The following is a 19,150-nucleotide window of genomic DNA, read 5'->3' as shown; positions in this document are numbered from 1 at the left end:
TTCTTCTTCCTGGCTTACTTTGATAAATTTTTTTCTCATTTCTTTTTTAAGTGTTTTTGTCTCTTGCTTTTTAAAAAAATATTAAAATACTTTAAAGCCATATAAATTTTATTGGATCACATGGGTTTTGTTATGATTTTATTTATTTTTTTCATACCACATAGAGCATAATTACCCTTTTGATTTCCTGTTTGATCCAAAGATTATCTAGGTTTTAGGAAAGATATTGTAATTTTTTTTTGAAATTTTTAAGGTATAGATCTCTGAAGTTAATTAAAACTTTCCTTATGACCATGTTTATGATAAGTCATGGTAGTGAATGCAGGAGTATATATCTGGTTTTTGTTAGAGAGTTACAAGGTAGCTTTTAAAAATCATGTTAATTAATATAATTAAATTTCTATTCTTTCTAACTGTATTTGTCCATTTAAAAAGTATACTGAAATTACTCTATATTTCTGTTTTTAAAAATGATTTATTAAAGTTCTAATAAATTTTGCCTTCTTACCTGCTGTGTTATTTTGTATATACAGGTTTGTAACTCTTGTATTTTAATCATAAACTGTATATTTTATAATTATATAATCTCTCTCTTTATACTGATAGGTGCTTTTGACCTTAAAAGTATACTTTGACTGATAACATGTTTCTCTTCAGTTACCTGCTTTCCTTTGTGGCTCCTTGACCTTGAAGAGATGAGACTTTTAGGGTACTTTTATTTTCTGCCCCTCTTGCTTTTTCCCTTTATCCTCTTCTTCCTTGTGGTATCTTGGAAGTATTTTTACTCCTGCCTACCTTTATCTCACCTGTCTACAACTATTTTACTCTGTGTATTTTAGAAAGCTATTAAATTTATTTTATGATATAGTCTTTTGTTTTAGGAGTCTTTATCATACAAGTTATACATTCCTAGACATTTGGTTATTATTTAAATTTGTATTATATAATATAAACTGGAAGTGTCATTGCTTACAATATTATCCTTTCTCTTTATCTTCCCTGTTACCACATCTCTTATTCTGGTTTATTTTTTCTTAGTTAGAACCTTTTCTTAATTATTTTTCTTAGTAGAGATGCCTAAAAAATACACTCTCTGAATTTTTGCTTAGTTAAAATTTTTTTCATGTACCAAAATGTTGGTACAGAATTCTTTTATCTCTGCCATCTGAGAATATTCTTCACACACTCTCTCTGTCTCTTTTTAAAGTACAAAAGATTAAGAGTCCAATGAGGAGCTGATTCTTTAACTTTACAGGTTACTTGCTTTTTATTTTATGTATTTTATTTTTATATTTTTTTAGAGAGAGACAGAACGTACACAGGGGACAGGGACAAAGGAAAATAGAGAATCTTAAGCAGGCTCTATGCTAAACCTGACCCAGGGCTCGTACCAACCACACTGGGATCATGACCTGAGCTGAAATCAAGAGCTAGATGCTCAACTGACTGAGCCACCCAGGTGCCCCTAGGTTACTTGCTTTTTAGAGCTGAATATGATCCAGTATCATGAGCTTTTACCCTTAAAACCTTCTTAAACTCTGATTTCTTAACATTTTTTAAAAGCTTTTTGGGCACCTGGGTGGCTCAGTCTGTTTGGCATCGTACTTTGGCTCAGGTCTTGATCTCATGGTTTGTGGGTTCGAGCCCCACGTCGGGCTCTGTGCTGACAGCCAGCTCAGAGCCTGGAGCCTGTTTTGGATTCTGTGTCTTCCTCTCTCTCTGACCCTCTCCTGCTCACGCTGTCTCTCTCTGTCAGAAATAAATAAAACCTTTAAAAATTTTTTTAAGTTTTTTTGAGTGTAGTTGATACACAATGTTACATTAATTTCAGGTATACAGCATAGTGATTCAGCATCTCCAAATGTTATGCTATGTTTACTACATGTGTAGCTACCACCTGTCGCCAGACAGTGCTTTTGCAATATCCTTGACTCTGATCCATATGCTGTACCTTTTATTCCCATGAGTTATTCATTGCATAAGAAGAAGCTTGTATCCCACTCTCCTTTACCCATTTTGCTTATCCCTCCACCTCCCTTCCCTCTGACAACCGTAAGTTTGTTTTCTGTTATTTATAGGTCTGATTCAGCTTTTTCTTTTTAGATTCCACACATGAGTGAAATCATAGTTGTCTTTTTCACTCTGTCTCATGTCTGACTCTCTGGGTCGATCCATGTTTTCTCAGATGGCAAGATTCCATTCTTTTTTATGGCTGAGTAATACTGCAATGTGTGTATATATATATATATATATGCCACATCTTCTTCACCCATTCATTTATCAATGGACACTTAGATTGCTTCCATATTTTATTATAAATGATGCTGTAATAAACATAGGGGTACATATATATTTTTGATTTAGTGTATTTTATTTCCTTTGCGCAAGTTCCCATTAGTAGAATTACTAAATCATAAAGTATTTCAATTTTTAATTTTTTTGAGGAACGTCCATGCTGTTTTCCATAGTGGCTGCACCATTTTTACATTCTCACCAGCAGCATAAGAGGGTTTCATTTTCTCCACATCTTTGTCAGTACTTGTTATTTTCTGTTTTTTTATTTTTAAATGGCCTTTCTAATGGCTATGATCATAATACACATCTTTATTTAATTATTAAACTCATTTGTAAAACAAGGTGTAAAAAAATCTGTCTCCTATGCAGAGAGGGCTTTGTGACATTGAGCTTGAGAGTAGAGAACTCATAGCACCTATTTGCTTGCTCATTTGTCCTTAGAATATTTTAGTTCTTTATTTATTATTATTATTATTATTATTATTTTAACTTAGCATGCAAGCAGGGGAAGGGCGGAGAGAGGGAGAGAACCCCAAGGAGGCTCTGCACTGTCAGTGTGGAGCCTGACACAGGGCTTGAACCCATGAATCATGAGATCATGATCTGAGCTGAAACCAAGAGCCAGACACTTAACTGATTGAGCCACCTAGTTTCCTCTAGAATATTTTAGTTCTACCGAATATTTTAAGCCCACTTACTCTATGAGTGACATAAACTCAGTAATTTGCAGTTACACAAGGCTGTATCAGTAACTTTATCTCAGTTTCCTCACCTGTGAAATGACAGTCTTTGATGTTGACTTCTGAGATTATCTGATTCACTTGTGCCATGGTCCTCATACTTGCAAATTAAAGGTCAGGATTGCTGTGAGGCATTTACCAGCCCTCTATAGATTGTGGAAGGCTTGCCTTTCTAGTCTATATATTCCTCATGTGTACATGTAAAAGGCTGGCAACAAAGATCTATTTAATCCCTAAACATACCTCATAGTCTCCTTTAACTGTTTGTTCTCCCCAGAATCTTTCCTCCATGGATTTTCACATTTCTCTTCACACTTTGGTTTGGTGAAAGTCTTATTCTAATCTTCAGCTAACAGCTGAGATCTCACTTTAAGAAGTCTTCCCATTTCTCTGTAGCCTAAATTAATCTCTAAATTGTTACTCTCATAAACCTTGTATTTTTAGTCTTATCACATTATGCATTTTATTATAGAGGTGTGCGTGTGTGTGAGATTTTTATTTGACCTTCTCCTATAGTTTAATATGCTCCTGCACTGCTGGGATCTTATTGTACTCTTATGATTTTGTGCCTGTCTCAGGGCAAGTAGATAATTTAGTATATTTTTTTAGTGTTTATTTATTTTAGAGAGAGAGATCTTGAGTACGAGCAGGGGAGGGGCAGAGAGAGAGAAAGACACAGAATCGGAACCAGGCTCCAGGCTCTAGGCTCTAGGCTCTAGGCTCTGAGCTGTCAGCACAGAGCCCAATATGGGTCTCGAACTCACGAGCCTTGAGATCATGACCTGAGCTGAAGTTGGACACTTAACCCACTGAGCAACCCAGTTGCCTCGGTATTTAATATATTTTAACTGGATTTGAGCAAGAATGAAAAATGTATATTGACCAGTAATCAGTTTTGTGGCTTAGTTTTGATATTTTTGCAATCAGCAACATTTTCAGTAGATTTTCTTTGTACCTTTATTTTTTTAGGACAGGTATTTCTTAAGTCAGCAAGAAAATTAACTACAACAGGAACTTCATTAGGGCTACAATTTAGGATATGCAAATGTGAAAGGTTTCTAACTTTACCCTGTACATTTCGCATATATCATTAGTCACTGTTAGACATTGCTTAGGTCTTGCTTAATATAATTCATTGCTGAGTGTGTATTTTAGTGTGAGAGTTTTGACATCAACATTTTTAACTTTCTTATAATTTATAATCTTAACTTTAAGTTAATGGAAATTGTTGCCTCTTTAGATTGTGGTTTGAACTGCTGATAAGTCCAGTCAGTAATATATGATCTTTAGTTTCTAAACTGTGAATAGTTTTTTGTTAAAACTATTTTTTGTTAAAAATCTGTCTAAATTGAAAGGGGTCAAAGGGTCTGAATGGTGAATAAAGCAGTAGAATGCTAATCAGAAGTACTAGACTCACTCTACTATTAATTTACATTGTGTTCAGTAATCTAAAGCAACATGGGTGTTAGTCTTCTTTTTAAATTGGTAATAATAGTCCCTGTGACTTGAGAATTTGTGAAGTGCCTCATGACCATCATTAAAAAAAAAAAGTTTTAACTTCTTATAGCTCTTCAAGGTACTTATCAATCATCCCTGTTTAATGGATGCAGACATTGAGACATAGAGAAATTAAGTCACTCAAAATTTGGCTAGCAGTAAAATACATGGAAGTAGACCCCAGAATTTATTCCAGAGTTAAAACCTTTAGCTGCAATCATGCTTTGGTGGGTTTTTTTGCTTATAGGATTCTACATGAATGCACTGATACTATTAAATCAAAAAGTTGTCTTGAGGGGTGGGTGCCTGGATGGCTCAGTTGGTTCAGTATCTGACTTCAGCTCAGGTCATAATCTTAGGGTTTGTGGGTTTAAGGCCCACGTCGGGCTCTGCACTGATAGCTCAGAGCCTGGAGCTTGCTTTACATTCTGTGTCTCTCTGCCTCTTGCCTGCTTGTGCACATGCTCCCTCTCTCTCAAAAATAAATAAGTAAACATGTCTTTAAAAAAGTCTTGAACGTCACAATAATATATATGTTCCATCACAAGTTTAAATCTTTTCCCCTGGGTGGTGTCTGATAACAGATTAAATTTCAGGGGTATGATTTACATTACTTTTTCCAAGGTAATAATTTTGAAGGCTATCAGTAATATTTTTTTATTTTTTAAATTTTGCTTCAAACCAAGGTTTCACTTAAATTACAAAATAATTTTTTAAACATGGTTACCTGATGTTGATTGTCAATATCTTTATGTTCTATAATTAAACTCTTTATTCAACATTTGATTACCAAGTATTTCTGAATTTTCTGTCTTTATTCTACAGAATGATAAATAACGCTGATCATCTCTAGAAAGGATATTGATTCACCTCATGTAAAGTATGCTCAGTTCCTTTCCAGTGGTGTAAGTATCTAGTCCTTTTCTTAATTTTTATCTTTCAATTGTTTCAGTAAAGTGAAGAAATCATTATGATTATGATCCAGAAATAACAGCAGTCATTTGTAGACTTGAAAGAATTTTTTCATAATCATGTGGAGTGAATTTTCAAATCACCTTTCTCTTCTACATTTTTGTTTTCACCTTTGAAATCTGACATTAATTTTTTTTTTAATTTTTTTAAATGTTTTATTTATTTCTGAGAGAGAGAGAGAGAGAGACCATGAACAGGGGAGGGTCAGAGAGAAAGGGAGACACAGAATCTGAAACAGTCTCCAGGGTCTGAGCTAGCCATCAGCACAGAGTCCGATGCTGGGGTTGAACCCACTAACCGTGAGATCATGACCTGAGCCGAAGTCGGACTCTTAACCGACTGAGCCACCCAGGTGGCCCATGACATTAATTTTCTACATAAAACTACTCTACTAATTATTTCAAACTGTTTGATAGCATAGAAACTTCCAAAATAGATGGCAAGCTACTGTTCGATTTCCTTGTGACAAACAGAATATTGAAAGCATGTTACCTTAACACTGCCTTTGTGTGCAGACTCCTAAGCACCTTAACCATTTTCCTTTACCTACTGGAGATAATGTAGTTAAGCCTATTAGCTAATGTCATTAGTAGCCTTTCTTTAGAGTCAGGCAAAAAATACAAATTGACATGGTGGTATTATGTTGAGAGTTTTTTGTGCTAGGATATGAACTGTAACCACTAGTTCATATTAAATAGGCCTCTGAATAAAAGTATTCCGGGAATTTCAGATATTAGAGAAGATAAAGTATCTATTAGCTCATTAAGTGCATCTTTGAAGTCTAATGCAGAGTGCCTTTAGCATAAGTATTTTCTAAAATTTGGTGTAGTCTGTGTTTCGATTAAATTCCTTCCGTTTTGTTTGACAGTTCTCTAATCCAGTAAGTCGACATTAACATAGATTTTCTTTATTATTTAGGTTTTTCACTGAAGGTTTTTCCTGTCTCATTGACTCTATCATATATTGAAAAGTCTCTGGAATAGGCCCAAGTGATGAAAACTGTAGCCTGAATTTTTGTTAAATAGCTATGTCCTTGGGAAATGGCAAGGTACTGCATTACTTTGGGACTTAATTTTCTTTTTTTTAAAGATATATTTGCTGGGGCGCCTGGGTGGCTTAGTCGGTTAAGCGTCCGACTTTCGCTTAGGTCATGATCTCGCGGCTCGTGGGTTCGAGCCCCACGTCGGGCTCTGTGCTGACTGCCAGCTCAGAGCCTGGAGCCTATTTCGGAGTCTGTGTCTCCCTCTCTCTCTGACCCTCCCCTGCTCACGCTGTCTCTCTCTCTCTCCTAGAAATAAATAAAAATATTTAAAAAAAATTAAAAAAAAGATATATTTCCTAATAGCTATTTTTAATAGCCATTAGAATGTAAGCATCATGAGGTGAGAGGAGTTTTTGCCTGAATTGTTCCTTGTTGCATCCTTCCTTTCTTGCATAAGGTCTGACACTTAGGGCATATTCAGTAAATGTTAGTTGAATGAATGATTTTTCTCTGAATGGTGTCCAGATTTCTGATTCCACATCTAATTTCTGTTTCCCTCTGTAAACTTACATGTTTTTACTTGGATTTTCCCCCTAAATGTGTATGAGGTGGTTACAATAAAAAAAAATTCCCATATTAATGATAATTTGAAAGTAACTCATATCAAGTGAGTGGAATATAATTGTATTTTTCTCAAAAGTCTTTTTCTTATGAAAAGAACATTTTTATGCTGTTATCTGTAGTCATAGCCTCTATTCTTTTGCTTTAGTCAGTTCTCCCATTAATTTGAATTATGGAATCATCTTAACATATTGTCAGACTCAATCCCTAGAAATCTTTATTTCTCACTTATTCTTATTTCCTGTCATTTTTAAACTTTAAGACTTCCACTCCTTTAATGGTAATAGTAATTGTGAAAGAGGTTAATGTGCCATAAATACTCAGAAGGTCCTGAGTACATCTTTAGTTGATGAATATTATGATTAACTCTAGAATGTAGTAAATCATCATGCAGTAAATACCATGTATGCAAAGCAAAACTACCTTATGACTAGGTCATATTTTGCCTAGTCATTCTAGATGAGAAGATAGCAGAATTAAACTGAAGAAAATGCTGTTATTTAATAAAATCTTGTTAACTGTTAATGCTTTACAAGCAAGGTAGTAATGTCATTTTTGCACAGTTGATTTCAAGATTAATCATTTGTGGATAGTTTAACCTTCTTTGCTCTATATGTTTGTAGAATTTAGTTTAAGTGTTCTGGACTTCATGCTTATCTAAGAAGGGTTTAGGTACATATCCAAGTAGGGATAAAATTTATTATAAAATAGGTTTACTATTATGGTCTGATATAGTATCATCCTTCAGAAGATCCGTTTATGAACTGAGCCATAATTCCTAAATTTAATTATTCTTTTATGTTTTAATGTTACTGCAGTGTCAAAATTCTTCTCACATCATTTTCAATTATTGTTGGCCTGAGTCTGCATTCAGATTAGTAATTTAAAGTGAAAGATATTCCTTATCCTGTGAATAGTGTTTCTGCTACATAAGAAAATTAATTCCGTTTTTACACGTTATCTTTTTCTGTTTATAAAAGAATTGCTGGGGCGCCTGGGTGGCTTAGTCGGTTAAGCGTCCGACTTTCGCTTAGGTCATGATCTCGCGGTTCGTGGCTTCGAGCCCCTCGTTGGGCTCTGTGCTGACTGCTGGCTCGGAGCCTGGAGCCTGTTTCAGTCTGTGACTCCCTCTCTCTCTGACCCTCCCCTGCTCAGGCTGTCTCTCTCTCTATCTCTCCTGGAAATAAATAAAACATAAAAAAAATTTTTTATAAAAGAATTGCTGGTATTGTGGACTTAGATGACCTTTGTAGGTCATTTACTGCCATATTTTCAGAATTACGTGCTTTAACTAGGTAAATTATAAGAAACTGTGGAAACGACAGAGTGTACCTTTGTTAATGTTAATGCACATTGAAATACTATTCTTGATATCTAAGAAAACGTCTAATCTTGGCATTTTCTCAGTGAAACAAAGTAGCTTCAGTGTTTTATGCAAGATTTGATCCTGCTCTTCATGCCATTATTGTTTTACTCTATAGTGATCATACATTCCATGCTAGGAATTGTAGATCTTTTTATGTTAGGTATATCTTTGTACTAGGGACCTCTCTTGGTGCAAGCACAAACATCTCATTTAAACAAGGTTTGGCAGGAAATTTAACCTTTACATCACATACAGCAAGAGCGGAGATGTAGCAGGGTCTCAGGAATTACTAGAACAAAGAATATGAACACTGCAGAGCTTTCTCCTTTGCTCTGCATTTCCTGCTATGTCTGCTTTATTTTCCTACAAAGTAGCTTCTTCCACAAGGTGAAGAATGTACCAAACTAATGTCTTCCTGCTGCTGAGCACAGTTATAGTGCTATCCATCTTCCTGCTGCTGTAACCTAAATGTTTTGATGAGAGGAAGGCTTGACTTCCTTGTGTATCCACCCTACTGGTTGGAAACAGTGTGGCATTCTAGGCAGACAGAATAATACATATGTTCTTTTATCTCCTTTTATGGCTTTTGGGATAAAAATGTTCCCTATAGTTGGTGAATCTGAAATGACCTAAGATATTAAATTGTTTTAGATTCTGTGTGAATTGTTTTCATATTTTTAATAAAAGCTTTAGGATGGGTACTTTTCAGTAATGAGTTAAATTCATATAAAATTTATTTTAGTTTCATGCTAACATACAGAGTGCTTCTCCATGTAGAGAAAGACTTAAAGAATTATATACAGATATTATCTGCTCTGATGTAAAATAATATAGGAAAATATCAGGATTGATTTTTTCGTACATATAATAAAACAGTTCTTGAAGTCTCATTTTTTTTAATGTTTATTTATTTCTGAGAGACCGAGAGAGACAGAGCATGAGCAGGGAAGCGGCAGAGAGAGAGAGGGAGACACAGAATCCGAAGCAGGCTCCGGGCTCTGAGCTGTCAACACAGAGCCCGATGTGGGGCTCAAACCCACGGACCGCAAGATCACGACCTGAGGCGAAGTCGTATGCTTAACCAAATGAGCCACCTAGGCGCCCCTTGAAGTCTCATTTAAAGTAAGGTCAGTTTTGGGGCGCCCGGGCACTTCAGTTGGTTAAGCATCTGACTTCAACTCAGGTCATGATCTTGCAGTTCACAAGTTCAAGCCCCGAGTCAGGCTCTGAGCTGACAGCTCAGACGCTGAAGCCTTCTTCAGATTCAGTGTGTGTGTGTGTGTGTCTCTCTCTCTTTGCCCCTCCCCAACTTGTACTCTGTCTCTCTTTCTCTGAAAAATAAATAAAACATTAAAAAAATTTTTTTAAGTAAGGTTAGTTTATGAAGTATTTTGAAAGCATTAAGACTGAAGTTGTCAAAGGACAGGTCTATTTTATTTGCAAGGGAAAAGAATAATGTATAGAAACCTCAATTTATCAAATCGGTAAATTAAGAAGTCAATTATTTGGATTACTAAAGGGATTGGGCAGTCACTTTTATTTATCTTTTATTTTAAATTTATTTTTAAATTTTATTTCCAGTTTAGTTAACATGCAGTGTTATATCAATTTCAGATGTACAATATAGTAATACAACAATTCTATACTCAGTGCTCATCATAATAAGTGATGAGGCGATTACTGTTAATCTCGTTCACCTGTTTCACCCATTGTTCACCCCCCCCTTTCCCTCTGGTAACCATCAGTTTGTTCTCTGTAGTTAAGAGCTTGTTTTTGATTTGTCTCTTATTTTTCTCTGTTTGCTTGTTTTGTTCTTAAATTCCACATGAGTGAAATCATATGGTATTTGTCTTTCTCTGACTTATTTCACTTAGCATTATACTGTCTGTTCTATCCATGTTGTTGAAAATGGCAAGATTTCACTATTTTTATGACTAAGTAATGTTCCTTTGTATGTCTGTGCCACATCTTTTTTATCCATTCATCTAGTAATGGATATTTGGGCTGCTTCCTTAAGTTGATTATTGTTTTCTTTTTTAATTTTTTTTTTAATGTTTTATTTATCTCTGATAGAGAGAGAGAGAGACAGTGTGACTGGGGAGGATCATAGAGAGAGGGAGACACAGAATCTGAAACAGGCTGCAGGCTCTGAGTTGGCTGTCAGCACAGAGTCCGATGCAGGGCTTGAATCCACAAACCGTGAAATCATGACCTGAGCCGAAGTCGGACGCTTAACCGACTGAGCCACCTTGGCGCCCCTTAAGTTGACTATTGTAAATAATACTGCAATAAACACAGGGGAGCATCTATCTTTTTGAAATAGTGTTTTTGTTTTCTTTGGGTAAATACCCAGTAGTAAAATTACTGGATCATAGGGTAATTTTTTTTTTTTTTTTTTTTGAGGAACCTCCATACTGTTTCCACAGTGGCTTTACTAGTTTGCATTCCCACCAATAGTGCATGAGGGTTCCTTTTTCTCCACATCCTCACCAACACTGCTTGTTTCTTGTGGTATGATTTTAGCCATTCTGTAGGTGTGAGGTGAGATCTTGTAGTTTTTGTTTGTTTGTTTGTTTTTGAGACAGAGTGTGGGTGAAGGAGGGACAAAAGAGAGGGAGACACAGAATCTGAAGCAGGCTCCAGGCTCCAAGCTGTCAGAACAGAGCCTGAAGAGGGGCTTAAACTCACGAACCATGAGATTATGACCTGAGCCAAAGTCAGATGCTTAACTGACAGAGCCACCCAAGCACCCCTAGAGATCTTGTAGTTTTAATTGGCATTTCCCTGATGATAGTGATGTTGAGCATCTTTTCAGGTGTCTGTTGGCCATCTATAGATTTCTTCTTTAGAAAAATGTCTGTCCATGTCTTCCCATTTTTTAATTGGATTATTTGGGGTTTTTTGGTGTTAAGTTGTATAAATTTTATATATATATATATTTAAATATAATTTATTGTCAGATTGGCTAACATACAGTGTGTAAAGTGTGCTCTTGGATTTTGGGGTAGATTCCTGTGGTTCATCGCTTATATACAACACCCAGTGCTCATCCCAACAAGTGCCCTCCTCAATGCCCAACACCCATTTTCCTCTCCCCCACATCAACCCTCATTTTGTTCTCTGTATTTGAGTCTCTTATGTTTTGCCTCCCTCCCTCTCTGTAACTACTTTCTTTTCCCTCCTCCATTCTCCCATCGTCTTCTATTAAGCTTCTCAGGATCCACATATGAGTGAAAACATATGATATCTGTCCTTCTCTGACTTGACTGATATATTTTACTCAGCATAATACCTTCCATTCCATTCACGTTGCTGCAAATGGCACGATTTCATTCTTTCTCGTTGCCAAGTAGTATTCCATTGTATACATAAACCACATCTTCTTCATCCATTCATCACTTGATGGACATTTAGGCTCTTTCCATAATTTTGCTATTGTTGAATGTGCTGCTTTAAACATTGGGGTACATGTGCCCCTATGCATTAACACTTCTGTATCCCTTGGGTAAACTCCTAGTAGTGCTATTGCTGGGTCGTAGGGTAGTTCTGTTTTTAATTTTTTGAGGAACCCCCACACTGTTCTCCAGAGTGGCTGCACCAGTTTGCATTCCCACCAACAGTGCAAGAGGGTTTCTGCTTCTCTACATCCTCGCCAGCATCTGTTGTTTCCTGAGTTGTTCATTTTAGCCACTGTCTGGTGTGAGGTGGTATCTCAGTGTGGTTTTGATTTGTAATTCCCTGATGATAAGTGACGGTGAGCATCTTTTCATGTGTGTGTTGTCCATTTGGATGTCTTCTTTGGAAAAGTGTCTATTCATGTTCTCTGCCTATTTCTTCACTGGATTATTTGTTTTTCAGGTGTTGAGTTTGGTAAGTTCTTTAAGATTTTGGATACTAAGCCTTTATCTGTTATGTCATTTGCAAATATCTTTTCTCATTCTGTTGCTTGCCTTTTAATTTTGTTGATTCTTTCCTTTGCCTTGCAGAAGTTTTATCTTGATGAGGTCCCAATAGTTCATTTTTGCTCTTGATTCCCTTGGCTTGGGGGATGTGTCAGGTAAGAAATTGTTGCGGTTGAGGTCAAGGAGGTTGTTTCCTGCTTTCTCCTCTAGGGTTCTGATGGTTTCCTGTCTGACATTCTCGTCCTTTATCCATTTTGAGTTTATTTTTATGTATGGTGTGAGAAAAGTGATCTAGTTTCATTCTTCTGCATGTTGCTGTCCAGTTCTCCCAGCATAGTTGCTAAAGAGACTGTCTTTTTTCCATTGGATACACTTTCCTGCTTTGTCAAAGATTAGTTGGCCATACATTTATGGCCAATTCTGGGTACTCTATTCTAGTCCATTGGTCTATATGTCTTTTTGTGCCAATACCATATTGTCTTGATGATGACAGCTTTGTAGTAGAGGCTAAAGTCTGGGATTGTGATGCCTCCTGCTTTAGTTTTCATTTTCAATATTACTTTGGCTATTCAGGGTCTTTTGTGGTTCCATACAAATTTTAGGATTTTTTGTTCTAGCTTTGAGAAGAATGCTGGTGCAGTTTTTATTGGGATTGCATTGGATGTGTAGATTGCTTTGGGTAGTTACCGATATTTTAACAATATTTATTCTTCTGATTCATGAACATGGAATATTTTTCCATTTCTTTGTGACTTCTTCATTTTCTTTCATAAGTTTTCTATAGTTTTCAGCATACAGATATTTTACATCTGTGGCTAGGTTTATTCCTAGGTATTTTATGGTTCTTGGTGCGGTTGTAAATGGGATCAATTTCTTGATTTCCCTTTCTATTGCTTCATTATTAGTGTATAGAAATGTAACTGATTTCTGTACATTGATTTAGCAACCTGCAACTTTGCAGAATTCATGCATCAGTTCTAGCAGCATCAGACTCTAGTGGAATCATTCGAGTTTTCCATATAGACTATCATGTTGCCTGTGAAAACTGAAAGTTTGACTTCTTCTTTGCCAATTCTGATGCCTTTTATTTCCTTTTGTTGTCTGATTGCTGATGCTAGGACTTCCAACACTTGTTAAACTACAGTGGTGACAGTGGATATCCCTGTGTGTTCCTGATGTCAGGGGGAAAGCTCTCAGTTTTTCCCCATTGAAGATGATATTACCTGTGGGCTTTTCATATATAGCTTTTTTGACTTTCTTGAGGGTTCTTATTAGGAAAGGATGCTGTATTTTGTCAAATGCTTTTTTTGCATCTGTTGACAGGATCATATGGTTGTTACCTTTCTTCTATTAATGTGATGTATCACATGAATTGATTTGCAAATATTGGACCAGCCCTGCAGCCCAGGAATGAATCCCACTTGATCATGGTGAATAGTTCTTTTTATATGCTGTTGAATTTGATTTGTTAGTATCTTGTGGAGAATTTTTGTGTCTGTGTTCATCAAGGATATTGGCCTGTAATTCTCCTTTTTTATGGGGCCTTTCTCTGATTTGGGAATCAAGGTAACGCTGGTCTTATAGAATGACTTTGGAAGGTTTCCTTCCATTTCTACTTTTTGGAATAGCTTGAGAACGATAGGTATTAACTCTGTTTTAAATGTCTCGTAGAATTCTCCAGGGAAGCCATCTGGCCCAGGACTCTATTTGTTGTGAGATTTTTGATAACTGATTGAATTTCTTAACAAGTTAGGAGTCTGTTCAAATTTTTTATTTCTTCCCATTTGAGTTTTGATAATGTGTGGGTGTCTAGGAATTTGTCAATTTCTTCCAGGTTGTACAGTTTGTTGGCATATAATTTTTCATAGTATTCTCTGATAATTGCTTGTATTTCTGAAGAATTGATTGTGATAAGTCCATTTTCATTTGTGATTCTGTTTGATTCCTTCTTTTCTTTTTGAGTAATCTGGCTAGGGGTTTATCAGTTCTGTTTAATTTTTCAAAAAACCAGGTCTTAGTTTCACTGATCTGTTCTATTTTTTTTTATTTCTGTATTTATTTTTGCTCTTATCTTTATTATTTCTCTCCTTCTGCTGGCTTTGGGGTTTCTTTGTTGTTCTACTTCTAGTTCCTTTAGGTGTGCTGTTAGATTTTGTATTTAGGATTTTTCTTGTTTCTTGAGATAGGCCTGGATTGCAATGTATTTTCCTCTTAGGACTGCCTTTGCTGCATCCCAAAGGGTTTGGACTGTTGTGTTTTCATTTTCATTTGTTTCCACATATTTTTTAATTTCTTCTTTAATTGCCTGGTTGACCCATTCATTCTTTAGTAGGATGTTCTTTAATGTCCATACATTTTGAGGTTTTCCAAACATTTTCCTATGGTTGATCTCAAGTTTCATAGCATTGTGATCTGAAAGTGTACATGGTATGATCTCAATTCTTTTATACTTACTGAGGGCCGTTTTGTGACCCAGAATGTGATCTGTCTTGGAGAATGTTCCATGTGCACTTGAGAAGAATGTATATTCCGCTACTTTAGGATGAAGAGTTCTGAATGTATCTATCAAGTCAGTCCATCTGGCCCAGTGTATCATTCACAGCTATTGTTTCTTTATTGATTCTATCTAGGTTATCTGTCCATTGCCATAAGTGGAGAATTAAAGTCTCCTGCAATTCTTAACCAATAAGATTGCTTATGTTTGTGATTAGTTGTTTTATATATTTAGATGCTTCAGAATTGGGTCCATAAACGCTTATAATTTTTAGCTCTTCTTGATGGATAGACCCTGTAATTATGATATAATGCCCTTCTTCATCTCTTGTTACAGCCTTTAGTTTAAAATCTAGTTTGTCTGATATAAGTATGGCTACTCCAGCTTTCTTTTGACTCCCAGTAACATGATAGATGGTTCTCCATCCCCTCACTTTCAGTCTGAAGGTGTCCTCAGGTCTAAAATGGGTCTCTTATAGATAAGAAATAGATGGGCCAATTCTTTATATATTCTGGATACTAATCCTTTATCAGATATGTCACTTGTATCTTCTCCCCTTTATTGTCTTTTAGTTTTGCTGATTGTTTCTTTTGCTGTGCAGAAAGAACTTTTTTATTTTGATGTAATCCCAGTGGTTTGTTTTTGTTTTTGTTTCCCTTGTCTCAGGAGATCTATCTACAAAGGTGTTGTCAGAGAAATTATTGCCTGTGCTCTGTTCTATCCAGGTCTTTTATGGTTTCAGGTCTCACAGTTAGGTCCTTAATTCATCTTGAGTTTATTTTTGTGTATGATATAAGAAAGTGGTCTAGTTTTAATCTTTTGCATGTAGCTGTACAGTTTTCCCAGCACCATTTGTTGAAGAGAATGTTTTTTCCCCCATTGGTTATTCTTGTGTCTTTTGTTGAAGATTAATTGACCATATAATCATGGGTTTATTTTGGGGCTCTCTGTTCTGTTTTTTTTCATGTATGTGTCTGTTTTTGTGCCAGTACCATACTGTTTTTTGATTACTACTGCTTTATAGTATATCTTGAAATTTGGGATTGTAATAATTCCAGTTTTCTTCTTATTCAAGATTGTTTTGGCTATTTGGGTCTTTTGTAGTTCCACACAAATTATACGATGATTTACTCTAGTTCTATGAAAAATGCTTTTTGTTATTTGATAGGGATTGCATTAAATCTATAGACTGCTTTGCGTAGTATGGAAATTCTAACAATATTGGTTTTTATAGTCCATAAGCATGGAATATCTTTCCATTTATTTGTGTTGTTTACAGCTACTTTAAAGAGAAGTTCCTAGGATTAGGGGTTAATATATTACTAAGCACTGGATGGAGCAGACAAAAGGTTAGGGTTTATAACAGAAACTAAGGTGTTAAGTGTCTCCTATAACCCACTCAGAAAATGTTCACACAGATTTTCAACAAACTTTATTTAAGCATATTATACCTACTGAAAAATGCACAAATCAGTAGTCATAACTTGGTGGATGTTCACAGTGAATATAATAGTGTAATGTTAACTAGCAGAGAACATAGAACATTACCAACACTGAATACCATTTTAATAATAGATCATTTATGTTAAGCAAGGTGTACTGTTCTTTTGAAATTGGTCAGGATCAAAAGTAAATGAGTTACTCTGGTTGTTAAGTTTTCTCTTTGTCAACCAGCTTATGATATATTGGGGGGAGATTTATTAAGCTAACAAGTAGTAAAGCACAATTGTAATAGCCAAAGTATTTAGAATAGCTAATGACTGGGAACAGTCAATGTGTCTATAATAGATTGGATAAACAAACATGTAGTATATTCCCATAATGAAATACTACTCAACAATAAAAAGGAACAAACTACTGATACAGTGTGGTAGATCAGTCTCAAAAACTTTATGCTGAGTGAAAAAAGTACATACAAATTACAGAAAAGAGTAATAAATTTCTATTTATGTGAAGTTCAGGGAAAGCTAATCTGAGGTGGGAAAAGTTTGACCAGTGGTTCCCTGTGTGAGAAGCAGCCCTAGATTAACTGGAAAGGGGCACTTCTTGGAGTGATAATAATATTCTTTATCTTTATACTCATTTTTGCAGATTGTGTCTTTTTATTTTTTGAGAGGGACAGAGAGAAGGAGAGATGCAGATGTGTTCACAAGTCAGGGTCGGGCAGAAGGAGAGGAGGAGAGAGAATTCCAAGCAGGCTTTGCACCCAGTGTGGAGCCTGATTCAGGGCTTGAACTCATGACTGTGAGATTATGATCTGAGCCAAAACCAAGAGTCAGATGCTTAACTGACTGAGCTACCCAGGTGCCCCTTTTAAAATTATTTTTATTTTTTTTTACATATTTCATTTTTACATATGTACTTCTCAAAACTCTTAAATGGTAAACATAAGATTTATGCATTTTCTTTTATGTAAATTTTACCTCAAAAGAAAAAATCTGAACAAATACTGAACTCTAGTTAATGAAATGCATGTGGAAGTGTTTAGGAGGAAGTGTACAGATATCTGTAACTGGTTCTGAAATGTATAAAAAATAAGATGAATGTAGGTATGGATGCATAAGGGAATGGATAGTTAGGTTATAAAGTAAGTAAAATGTTAATGGTAAAATACAGATGGTTACTTTGTGGATGTTCACTGTAAATTTTAATTTTTCTGTATGTTTAATGTTTTTCATTATAAAATGTTAGAGGAAAAAACTTAGGCAATCAAGAAACAATACAATAATCAAGAAATAGGACTTTTATCATGGATAGCTTGTCATAGTGAGTATCGGAAGAAAACAGAAGATAATGTTTCGGTGTAAGGCGGACACTGTTCACCTGTGCCCACAAATGGCTATTTGTGGCCATAAGATGTTAGTTTTGGTCCATAAAATGTTTGTTTTTATTTTTAATTAGCCTGTCTCTGAAACTAGAGTGATTTCACATAAAAGTTCTAGATTTTTGCCTACTTATTTTTAGAAGGATTTGAAAGACAAAACAATCAATGGAATAGAATAGAAAATCCAAAGAAAGATACAGATTTGTGTGGAAATTTTATGAGAAAGGTGGTATTTCAGGTTAGAGGAAAAGAAACATATTACTCAGCGAAGCATTTGGGGAAAAGTAAAGCTGAAATCTTTTCACACTCACTAAGTAACTATAAATTCCAGATGGAGTAAAGATTTTAAAAACCTCTTACTAGAACCCCTAGTCTATCAGTAGAGTGGTTTTATCTGAGTGGTTTTAACTGGTTTTAAAAGAGTACAGTCTATATCCCAGATCATAGGATTCTAGTAAGTTCTGCAAAATACTGGAAAACAGAATCATATATGCTTTTGGAGTCAGGAAAATCTAGGTTTAAATCTTTTTTCTACTCTTAATCAGACTTTTTGCAGGGTATAGAACTGATCTAAGCCTTCATTTTTTCAATAGCCAATCAATATAAAACTTTAAAATTCTGCCACAAAGGATTGTTTTGAGGATTAGATGAAATTCATTATATAAACTCTTGCCCAATGCCTGCCTAGAAGTGAACATTCAATAAATTTTCAGTAGAGGGATGAAGACACAGACTTTGAACAACTATGGAGAACTGGCCCAGAACAGATGTTTACCTGTATAGGATGAGGAAATTCCTTGACATTTATTTCCATTAGCAAACACTTATCTAGAGCCTGCTGTATGCCACGAATCTGTTTTGGCACTAGAACTATAAAAGTAAAACTAGAAGAAATTACCACTTTAAAAAAATCTTCAATTAGAAAAGTCAAGTTTTAAAAGAAAAAATTCAAGTAGTAAGAATATTTAAATTTGATAATTTCCTTAAACTTAATATTGTTACGACTCTGACAGTTTGTGGCATGCTACAGTTTCTTGTGTTAGGTAAAGGAAATATAATGTGGAAGCAATTTCCTAAGAAAAATGAATAGTTTGGCTACAACCACTGACGATCCATTTCTTGGGATAACTGTTAAGAGAGAATGTGTTACAGAGATGAGATACTAAACGGATTTGCTAAGCGGTGGGTGAAAAGGTGCTTAATAAGATTTTTAATGTACTTCTCTTTTCCATTTAAATATTTTTGCTAGTTACTAGTATTTGCCTGGGCTTACCTTACCAAATCGTTTGTTTACACTAAATGAAGATAATAGAGTTCCTGGGTTAGTTTTGCTGATATTTAGTAAATCAAGACAATACAAACCTTTTTCAACAACTTTTCATTAATAATACTCTAATGTAGAGTAATGAATTTGAGATGGAGAAAACATCTGTGAGTAATCAGATAGGCTGGGATTA

At 35.3% G+C, this 19,150-nt stretch overlaps 1 protein-coding gene across 7 annotated transcripts in view; it reads left to right on the top strand.

Annotated features, from left to right (window-relative positions):
• Window positions 1-19,150, top strand: part of HMBOX1 (homeobox containing 1) — a 180,307-nt gene that overhangs the window by 67,480 nt on the left and 93,677 nt on the right. For 5 of the 7 annotated variants that reach the window (XM_039217175.1, XM_039217176.1, XM_039217174.1 and 2 more), the window contains one exon: window positions 5,358-5,437. In XM_039217175.1, coding sequence (XP_039073106.1) covers window positions 5,415-5,437 — 23 coding nt within the window. In that variant the 5' untranslated portion in view covers window positions 5,358-5,414. Of the gene's footprint in view, window positions 1-5,357; window positions 5,438-6,488; window positions 6,553-9,536; window positions 9,601-19,150 lie in introns of those variants that run through there. The other 2 variants (XM_039217177.1, XM_039217178.1) reach the window with 2 other exon arrangements.

The sequence above is a fragment of the Hyaena hyaena genome, unplaced genomic scaffold, assembly GCF_003009895.1.
Source record: "Hyaena hyaena isolate Hyena2069 unplaced genomic scaffold, ASM300989v1 scaffold_678, whole genome shotgun sequence".
NCBI lineage: Eukaryota > Metazoa > Chordata > Mammalia > Carnivora > Hyaenidae > Hyaena > Hyaena hyaena.
This window is presented reverse-complemented; position numbering and strand designations above follow the sequence as displayed.